This window comes from Castor canadensis, chromosome 13 (assembly GCF_047511655.1).
Source record: "Castor canadensis chromosome 13, mCasCan1.hap1v2, whole genome shotgun sequence".
NCBI lineage: Eukaryota > Metazoa > Chordata > Mammalia > Rodentia > Castoridae > Castor > Castor canadensis.
In genome coordinates, this window is record NC_133398.1 from 108,470,360 (window position 1) to 108,481,255 (window position 10,896).

General features: G+C 39.8%; 1 protein-coding gene across 1 annotated transcript; it reads right to left on the minus strand.

Annotated features, from left to right (window-relative positions):
* Positions 1-1,171: 1,171 nt before the first annotated feature.
* LOC109677380 (hippocampus abundant transcript-like protein 1) lies at positions 1,172-8,791 on the minus strand. Its single transcript, XM_020153381.2, has 5 exons — positions 8,399-8,791; positions 7,077-7,189; positions 5,447-5,544; positions 3,705-3,847; positions 1,172-2,969 (listed from the first exon to the last, which is right to left on the minus strand). The coding sequence occupies exons 1-5, from the start codon at positions 8,426-8,428 to the stop codon at positions 2,718-2,720; spliced, it is 636 nt and encodes a 211-aa protein (XP_020008970.2). The 5' UTR covers positions 8,429-8,791; the 3' UTR covers positions 1,172-2,717.
* Between the last annotated feature and the right edge of the window lie 2,105 nt (positions 8,792-10,896).

Genomic DNA, 10,896 nt, shown 5'->3' on the forward strand with positions numbered 1-10,896 from the left:
GCTACAATATACATGAAACTTGAAAACATATTAAGTGTAAGAACCAGACTTAGAGGTCACACATTGTATGATCACATTCACATGAAGTACTGCCAAACGGGCTGGGGGTGTGGCTCAAGCAGTAGAGTGCCTGCCTAGCAAGCACAAGACCCTGAGTTCAAACCTAGTGCTACTGAACAACAAAAAAAAAGAGATATGAAATGCTGCCAAATAGGTAAGCCCCTGGAGATATAAGGTAGAGTTCTGGTAGCCAGATGAGGGGGAAGGAAGAATTGGGAGTGGCTGCTGATAGATACGGAATTTCTTTTTGGGGGTGATGAAGATGTTCAAGAATTAGTGTGGATAGTCATGTAATATTGTGAATATATAGAAATCACTTTAGAATGGCTAAAGTGGTGAATTTGATAACTTATGCTATGAGAGCATTTAAAAATTGTGATGAAATATACAGAATGTTAACTATTTGAGTCATTTTAGTGGTAACAAAGCATATGCATATTGTTACACAGCCACTACCACCATCCCAGAGCTTCTCATACTGCTGAAGGAAACTGTGCCTGTTAAACAAGTTCCCTTCTCCCACCCCAGCCCCGGCAGCACTGTCTCCTACCTTCCGTCTTTCTACACCTGACTACTCTAGGGCCTCACAAGTGAAGTCGTGCAGTATTTGCCCTTTTGTGTCTTACTTCACTTAGCACAGTGAACTCAGGCCTTGCACTTGCTGCACAGGTGCTTCACCACTTGAACCACACTCCCAGACCTTTTGCTTTGCTTATTTTCAATATAGGGTCTTACTGTATGCCTGAGCCAGCCTGTTATTTACGCCTCCTGCATAGCTGGGATCACAGATGCACACCACACCCTGCTTTTGTTGGCTGAAATAAGGTCTTGCCAACTTTTTGCCCCACCTAGCCTAGAACCATGATCCCCCTGATCTCTACCCTCCCAAGTAGCCAGGATTACAGGCATGGGCCACCACACCTGGCTTACTTTTTAAAATAAAAATAATTATAATCTGTTTTTCAAGGGAGGGAACCTGTTAAAAACATTTTTTTGAACACACACACACACACACCCCTTTTGTATTAGCTGAAGGATTACCATCTCAATTTAGTTAGCAGCCACCCAAAAGAGTACTGGTACAATTTGTTTTTAAAAAACACAAAAGACATAAAAGTATCCATTGCAAATTTATTATGCATTAGGAAGCATAACCTAAAAACCAACAGCATAGTAAAAAGATATGTTATCTCTGTTCATGGCAGAACAGGTTTCAAAATATATTTTCTTTTAAATGTATTCAGTCAGTACACAATCCTTTATAAAAGTTGTATATATTTTTTCTGTCAATACCTTCATTACATTTATAAATACAAGATTTACACAGCATCCCATCAAAAAAATTAAAACCCTTACAAATATCTACATGTATTTCACACCTATAAAACTTTCAAAGGAGTGCTTTGTTAAAGGTGGGCCCTAGTTAACGGTCCATTTACTGTGCAGCAAAATACATATAAATCTGTAAAGATTTCTTTGTCCATAAAACATCTCAAAAAGTTAGCAAGACACTTGTGAGTTGAGCATCACTAAACCCCACAGCTCAGAAAGTAAGTTGATGTGCGTGTTCCCATGAGATTCCAAAGTCAGACAAACAGATGAAGATAAAGATGGAGAACAAATGCATACTACACGACAGTTAAGGCAGGAGTGTGATGATGAGAAAAGCCGTGAAGCAGTGCAGGGAGACGTGGGGAGGAGCAAACAGTGACACCGGGTGATGAATCTGAATGTGGACACAAGCTCCATGGCTGGCCTGGCCTAACTCAACACTTTCTTAGAAGCATCCTCCAATTTCTTTGTTGCCACTAGAATGCTTTTTTTTTGAGATGAGGTCTAACTATGTTGCCTAGGCTGGCCTTCAATTCATAATCCTCTTGCCTTAGCCTCCCAAGTAGCTGGGATTAGAGAGGTGCACCACCACACCTGGCTTGATGTATTTTTTTCTTCTGTAAAATCATCTTGGATAGAGTAGGATACTAGGCCCAGGAATTTGAGTTGTTAATTCAACATGATTTGAATTTGTAAGAAGGATTTCCTTTATCTGGCCAAGGTGATCATTGATCAGTATTACCCATGTTCATTTTAGACAAGCATAAGGAGAGAAAATAAAGGGAGAGTAAAACTAGGTTTCCTTTGACCTTTGGACAAAGGAAATAAATCCCAGATCCTGAGTGACTCTTAACAGGGGTTGCTCAACACCTATGGGGTAAGCAGGAATAATTCTGAGAAAAGGGAAGGAAATAAAGGATTCTGTACCTGAAGTTGTGCCCAAGATGGCAGTTCCACTACCGCCTGCACCTTCTGCTAAACAAGGGCACTGAGACCCTGCTGTCACTCCTGCTCCTTCTAGTAGAGACAGGACTTTTTCCATTTGAGTTTCAAAGTTTAGACTCCAGATAACCTTGTGAGTTGTACATTATTTGCAGGGAAGTTTTTTGAATCTTACCTTGTTCTAATGTACAAACATAACGGAAAAGAATGGAAGAAAAAGAAGAGGAGGAGGGGAGGAGTGAGGGTGGGGGACACAGGGTCACTTATTAAACTTGGCCCGAAGGATGCTGCTAGCATCGCCCTCCAGCACCATGGGTCTCCGTGTGGTGTGGCTCCCTGCTCGTCTCAGAGATGATGCCTGCGGAATCCCCTCTTCTGCAGACTCACAGCTCAGTGCTCTGGTTCCCAGGTTCTTCAAAGGAGGAGAGCTCCCAGATGCTGCTGTCTTGCAGCAGTGGCTCAATGTCCTCATCACTGCCCTGTTCCGGGGTGTTGGTCAAGTTGCCACTGATGCTGCTGCTGTGTTTCTGAACCCCACTCGCTTTATGGTATTCAGGGATGAATAAGGCAACCAGAAAAGACATAAGAACTATACATACTCCAAATAAAAATGGTGGGCCTGGGATGAGAGCTCCCTGGTAGAGGTGGGAAACAAGCACAAAGAGGAGTTTGGTTAGTTTATTTTTTCTTTTTTTGAGATGGTCTCACTGTAGCCCAGGCTGGGCTTGAACTCATGATCTCCTCTTGTCTCCACCCGAGTGCTGGGACTGTCCCAATTTGGTTTAGTTGTTTAACCCAATATTAGCCTTGGGTGACCTAAAAAAACACACTACCAAAAAGTGACTTATTTTCTCATAAACACTCAGTAAACGTCAATGCACTCTCTAACAGAGCTTAGGGTTTGGAACACAACACAGAGCGACTCATCTCTGCTTCTAGGCCTATAAAAACAGCAGACATTTACCTGCAATCTTGCTCTGTGGCCTCAGGTCATGTGCATGTACATGAGCATTACCAATTCCAGTGTTACAGAGAAACCTGTACTGAACCTCTCTTTTCAAAAAACAACAGAAAAAGCACTGTCACTCAACTTTTAGCTAGATTTTCAGGTTATCTTATATTTTATTTAGCCTGATCTTAGCCAGAGAACAACATCCTGATCAGAGTGACTGTGTAGGTAAAAACAGAATCTGGATAAAGTTAAGACAAAATGTCTATATAAAGATATTAAATCTCTGAAATGATCCCTTCCTGACTCAGGAGGCAGTGAACACAGAACTTACTGCTGTCAACTTCAATAACGATATACAAGTAAGAAAACTAAATTCAAGGTCCCAAGATTTTGCTAGAGCTGGACTCACTACTGTTACCTGTAGGGCATCATCATCTGAAGTCAACTCTGGGCCCAGCTCCGATAGCTCCACATGGAACATGTAGAATATGAAGCCGTACAGTGCCGGCCCCAGGCCATTGCACAGTCCGCGTATTCCAGTTATGATTCCCTGGGCAACTCCTGAACAGAACAAAGAGGGGGCATCAGCCTTCTCTGGACAGCTTTGCAAGGTGTGCGGCTCAGCACTGCGTACTACAACACACAGATCTGTTGCACCGAGCGCAAAGCGTGCTGAGAAAAGTGGGCTAGGAAGACCTGCTGTTTATCACATCTTCATTCATCACACAAACCTTCTCTCGGTTTTATTATGTCCATTTAATGCTGCCCTCACTCTACCTACTAAGGTCTATGAGAGACCAAATGACAGTGATCTGTTTCTGAAATCTTTTTAGATTAGATCTGCCCTTAAATGAGGAATAATAAAATATGAAATTAGCATTTTCCATTTCAGGTAGTATCCATTATGCTATAGATTGAGATTTCCTTGCTTGGCTCATTTAATGGTGCATTTCCAATAAAAATCTGCCTTTGGCCTCAACAGCCTTGGCCATGTGAATACAAAGCAGCACCTCCTCTCTGCACACCTTCAGGCAGACTCAGTGCTCACAACTGCACCTGCATTCCAGGCCCATTTCAGAACAGGTGTGCACTGAAAAAATTCCACAAGTGCCAATTTTGAGATTTCTCACCTTCCTAACATGGCAGGCAAAAATTAGCCTGAACCATGTGAAATGGGTATCTCTCTGTCTCAGAAATAGTCAAATATGATTTGGCCTAATACAATGTAATCCAAAAGTTTTGTATGTTGATACTTTAAACACTTGTACTAATCTGAATAAGCATAAAAATCATCAAAGACATTTCATGTCCCGAAAGTCAGGACAGTCCTCTGCAGATGGCTCAGGACTTCACTCCAGACACATCTCCCTGAGGACACACAGCCTGCTGAGTTCCTGCAGCCAGAAGTGATGCACAGATTTGTGGCTAATTGCTTTCTTTTCTTTTAACTATGAGTGCTTTTCTAGCATGTGTGAGGCCCTGAATTTGATGGCACAAGTTGCATACACATGCACGTATGCACAGGTGTAGACATGTATGTTTGCATACATGTTTGTATACATTCATACACAGTACATCCTCTAAAACTCACTACTTGCTGACTACAGGAAGGTGAGTCATCAGGAGATGAAGAAGGAAAGGGTTAGCTCTGGCAGTGACCACCTGATTGGGAAGTGGAAGTGCAGAAGGTTGATGGCCTGTCTGCCCTCCACACAGCAGTCAGAACTTACCTGTCACTACTGTATCTAATTACCAACAATCACATGGACTTCCCTTATCCTCCAAAAGAATCACTTCCTCAAATAAGTTCACAGACTTTTCATTATTTCAAATTAAAGAAATTGTAGTGATTTAATGAGTACCTCATTGGTAACCAGCTATCATTTAATAGCAATCTGTTGAAATGCGATTACAGTCAGCTCAAACCTGATACAACCTGACAAAAGGAGTCAAAGCTGAAGAAGGAAAACGGGTATTTTCTAACTCTTGATAACATGACCTGTTGAGTTTACGTTTAAAGTATGACAAAGTAAGCAGGTATGCTTCTTGCAGGGACCACTGGGCTGTCACTCTTGCTCTCGATGTGAGAGCTCAGGGCTTCGTGCTTCTGGGCAGGGAAGTCCCAGCTAAAAGTGGAAACAGCAAGGACCACAACCTCACCTTGCTGATCGGACTCTGCGTTCTGAGAGACGAGGGCACTGACTGCCGGGAACGTGATGCTGGACATGGCGGCCACAGTCCCTGCTGCCCACATCATCCTACAACAACAGGAGAGACTGTGGTCAGACCCAGGAACTCGTGGCAGAAGTACAAACGTCTTCTGTTTTCTCATGTTCGTTTTTATTTTTTTGCTCTTTAAAAATTCATATCCAGCTTGTTTTTGAGATAGAATCTAGCTTTTGCCCAGGCTGGCCTTGAACTGTAATCTTCCTGTCTTCATCTCACAAGTAGATGGGATTAGACATATGCTGCCATACCTGATCAATGAAGTTCTTAAGAGGACTTCTCTTGTTTCTACAAATACCACATTTCTCCACTGATTTTTTCCAATCTTTTTTGTATTTCTCGAAGGCTCACTTCACACTGCCCTTGAGCTGCGCAGCCTGCTAGCTTTTGACAGTGCAGAGTGCCATCAAATGAACAAACAGAGCCCAATTCCCTCAGATCTTTTCCTTTTCTCAATGAAAGGCTTATGTGTGAGTCTGTAGGCAATATGAAGTGTGAGTGTGAATAAAGTGAGGCCCAAATGCACTTATGACCCACTGGGCCAGACTTCCTTGGAATGGTTCCACTGAAAAATAAAAACTCTTTATGCTGACAAAGTCTTTTTAATACTGCAAGAGTCTTGACTGAATTGGCCAATGACCACTGTTCACAGGACCAAAATAAAAAAGAACCAACCAGGGTTGGCAGAGTGGCTCAAGCAGGAAGAACGTCTGCCTAATAAGTGCAAGGCCCTGAGCCTAAGTTCTAAATCCCAATGCCACAAAGGAAAAAAAAAAACCAAGTTAGCCTTAGGCACAACATCACCCAGGAAGAGCGAGTGTTCTGAAGAAATACAGAATTTCCTATTTTTTGTTCCCCAATTAACCAACCTCTGGCCACTGAAGCATATCAATTCTCTAAATTATGCCTGCCATGTATATATGCAAAATGGGGACAACTCTGGTGTCTAAAATGGAGCCAGGGACTGCAGTATTTGGCAACCACAAAGCAAAATGGAGCTCAGGATTCTTTTTGTTCCTTTTTATTCCACAGGGCTTATTCTGACCTTGCTTCCTGTTTATGGGAATTAAAACGAGGCACTAAAAACTGCCTCAGGATACACATGGTTTTGGAGGAGATCTAAGTGTTCACCAAACTCAAATGCTTTACTTCACAATATCTATTATTGCTTAAGGTCACTCAGTTAATTATGCGGATGAGGCTTACTATAATCAGTCATTTTTACTTGTCTTTTTGTTTTGAATGTAGGTGATACCCCTAAGAATTAACAAATGTGCTTAAAAAACAGACATAAAACTTTATTGGAGGGCTGAGGGAAGAGGGACACACTTCAGTTAAGCAATGATTCAGTGAAGGCCTGATGAGGTATAGGCAAGCTTTACAAGTCATCTTGAATTATCTAGCTCCACCCTTGCCTAACATGAAGCCTGAAGGTTTCTGAAATGGTGAGTATAGCAAACCAGTGAAATAACCTGATTCTTCTCATCACACTCAGCCAGCTTGAGCTCCTCTCTAAGACACATCAGCTCTGCTAATTTCATGAGAATCTAAGGGTGAGGCTTACCATGCCTGGGATCCAAACCCATACCAGGCCAACTGGAGCATCTGGAAGCCCAAGCCAAGGAGGACAGTATTCTTATTTCCCAACGATCTCATCAAGATGCTAAGAAAGACTGTCTGCAAAGAAAAAGGGGCAACCCCAAGAAATGTGAGCACGTGAATGTGAATGCAAGGTCGAATTCAGAATGTGTTCTCTGAGAGTATAACTCATTCGCTGATGACCAAAGACTGCTGAGGGAACACTGCCTGCCTATGACCTCAGTGGCTGGGCAAGGGGAGAGTTTCAGGGGCTTAAGCCCTGACCTAGGATTCGGGGCTCTTGGCCTTCTTCCAGAGAAGCCTGCTGACACCTCCCAAAAGGTTATGTCAGCCATTTACCAGTTATGATGACTGAGAAGGGCTCTGGAGAAATGCCAAGCACTTAACAATGGGAGAACAGTAAACCCTGATGAACATTTAAAGAAGATGTGGAGTTTTGCTGGAGTTTAACAGTCTTACAAAAGCTGGGATTGGTGTAAATTTGATTTTAATAAATACATACTCTGTAACTAGTTGGGATAGTCTGTTATGGAGTGAGGTAAAAGAAACCTCTGGGCTAACAGACTAGAGTTAATGTAAAAAACAAACCAAAATCAGGACCAATGTTTAACATTTGCTTATAGAGTAAAAATAACAACAAAAGGCCTTAGAGAAAGAATTTTGCAGCATTCTTGTTCTTCCAGAAAGCATTAGCCACAGAATAGCTCTCCTTGGCCTGGTGGCCATTTCAAGGCAGTCCCCTAGGCTGTCCTGGAACAAATACTGAATGCACCTAAGCACGACAGCATGTAATTAATATAAAGTACATGTGACCTGTCTTTTGTGATTCCGTATTTATAACAGATAAGAAAAATTTAATCCTATGTATATCCTAATACGATGATTCATTTTATTTAGTCCTGGAGACACAGACCTAGAACAGTTATTGCTATTCATTTCTATTTCCTTTTCACTACTAAAGTAATACTGAAACATTCTCTTAGTTAATTTTTCAATATTTAAAAGCTATTTTGTAATTTTTTACAACTTCAGTTATTTTAAAAGCAAATGAAAGAATTGATCTGGCAGAAGTTCCAAATAGTCTTATTGAAAGTTTTATGAAATGAAATTCCTCCTAATCCTGACCTCAACATTATGTCAAGAAGGAATGGGTCTATGAGTCAGATTCCTGGACTTGATGTTATATTCTAGTTGTACAAGTGTCCCATAGCAGGAGATCCTCAGGAAGCAGGGCCTGTCAGATTAAAAACAAAACTTAAAGAAAAGTAGAGGTGAAATAACACTCACCTGAGCTACAATGGACAGAATTCCTACCATAGCTATGAATGCTGCAATTTTAACAGATCCAAAACCTATGACCTATGGAAATGGAAGACAGCACTTTAGTGATAGAGATAATCTGATAGGAGAAATCACTAGAAGCAGGCATAACTTAAATTGTGAAATATTTTTAAACATTTTTATTATACCTATTTTCATCTTCCCCCTCCACCTCCAACCCACCAATCAACAAATGTAACAATAACATGTAGTAAAGACAATATGAAAGATGCTGCCAATCCAGAATGTCCTCATCAGTGAAGCCAGTGCCTCTCAACTCAGGTGGCATTAAAGTCATGTGGGCAGCAGAGAAGGGAAAGGAGGGAAGCAGTAAGATGCCAGAGCCCTCAGGAGACCAATTACTTCAGATCGTCTGGGGTGTTCCCCAGACACGAGGATATTCTAAGAAGCTCCCTCAGCTCTTCTGAAGAGCAAGCAGCTGCAGTAGGCAAGCAACGGCTTCTAAGCCTCTCACCCTAACAGTACCTTTGAAATGCCTTAAATTCTTAAGTTTTAAAATGGACAAATTATTTTATCCTCTACTGAAAGTCTATAAAATACATAAACAGTCCCTTAAATTATCTAATATATTCTTCCCATTTCATACATGAGTGTCTTGTTCCCATTCACACAACTAGGCAGTAAAATCCTAGGCTAGACCCTCTGGCTCCCAATGCGGTGGCAATGACATTAACGGCATTCTTTTACTATCTAAGCCCATGCAATTACAAAAATCAGAACCTAAAAATGTGGCTTTCACAATATACGTTTCACTACAAAAAATATTTCTCTCTATGTATTTCATTATATTTTCTATATCTATAAGCATATATATTTTATTATTGTATATATCTACATACATATTTGTATATAAATATCTCCTATGTCATATCTCTAATATGTGGAAATTTTTCTTGTCTTTTCTAGGCTACTCTGGTCTGGGAAATATGTATCCATCCTTGCAGTTTTCATTGTGGTGGTCAACCTCCACAAAATTCTGCATTTTCCTGTTCATCATCCTAAGGACAATGTTGAATAGGCAGAGTTTGTAATTCTATAAATTCTAGGTAAGAGAGTTTCCATTTTCTTGGTATTGATGGAATTTATGTTAATTTAGTAGATATAGATCAATAGATTAAACATGGATTGGCATCTTTCATTTATAATCATTCTGGTATTTGCCGGAATATCTGTATAGTGTCTGCGGGTATTCTTCCTTGTTTTGTGAAATCAGACGTTATTTATTGAACAGGAGATTGTCTTAACTATGTGTCACCCTACACATGATCCTTCCAAATTAGTTTTAGTCTTTTCTATCACAGTATATTTTACATCCAGAGATGAGTATGCATAACTTAATGATTTGTATTAATGATCAATATCCTAGTCTGGGCTCCTTGTGGTATGGGGCTCTCTTGGGTGCCCTTCTCCTTGTGATGGAATAATAGCCCTTAAATTTTTAAGATTTTACTCAGTATCATTCGGCTAAGTTTCACTGATAGATTAGTCTTATTTTCACCTGTACCTTACTTTTCTCCATGTTTCATGATTTTTTAGAATTTACCTTATTTTCAACTTGTAAATTCCAATACAGTATTTCCAAATAGTATGATTGCTTTCTGCAAGAATAGTTTTGTCATTTATGTTCAGTTCAATATTTCTCTTTGTCAATTTACCCTCCTTGCTCTCAAATTTAAAAAGTTGTCATTGTGTTACCAGAAAATTTTTGAGTTCTCTCTAGTCCTGTTTAACTATCAGATACACAGTTCTGAAGAGCCAGCCCAAACAACTTCAACGTTTTTTCCCCAAATACTTTCTTATTTCCTTTTCAAAATTTCGGTGTAATTTTGTGATTCTCCTGTATTTGGAAATAATATGTAGCATATATCTGTATCTAAATAGATGTAGAGGGTGATTTTTAAATTTGTGTTTTCTCATAGTTTTTCCAAATTTTTGTGATTTTGTTGTAGTATGTATAAACTTATGTGATTAGATTATTTTCTTCGTAAAAATACAAGGATGAAGTTCTCCCTTTTATCTAACGTATACATCGATGTGTATTTATGTGTCACCTATGTGACCATTTATTTTATAGTATGTATTTATTTTTTAATTTCATTTTTGTTATCTATATATTTTTCCTAAATATTGGAGTGTAGCGTGATAAGTTTCAAATTTATATGTCCTTTTTTGAAAATCCTTACTTAGCTAAATTTCTCATTTCTGTTGCAGGCAATCTGTGAGCACTTTAAAATGCTTTCTCATTGTGACATCATAAAATTTTTCATACTTCAATGTTCCGTTAGGAATTCCCATAAAAGCGATTCTTTAACACCCAAGAAAAAGCACTCCAACAATTGACCTTTCCAATGTCATACATGATTCATCACTCATTTTATACTTGTATGGCATTCACACTTAATTCCGAACAATTAAGATATATGGGGCACACCTAAATTTTGATA

Bases quoted from the DNA above. Each gene is read 5' to 3' on its own strand.
- LOC109677380 (XM_020153381.2), bottom strand. From the start codon at position 8,428: ATGGTAGGAATTCTGTCCATTGTAGCTCAG. The intron at 7,190-8,398 runs GTGAGTGTTATT...TTTTCTTTGCAG, and splicing joins TTCTGTCCATTGTAGCTCAG to ACAGTCTTTCTTAGCATCTT. The intron at 5,545-7,076 runs GTAAGCCTCACC...CTGTTGTTGTAG, and splicing joins GGGTTTGGATCCCAGGCATG to GATGATGTGGGCAGCAGGGA.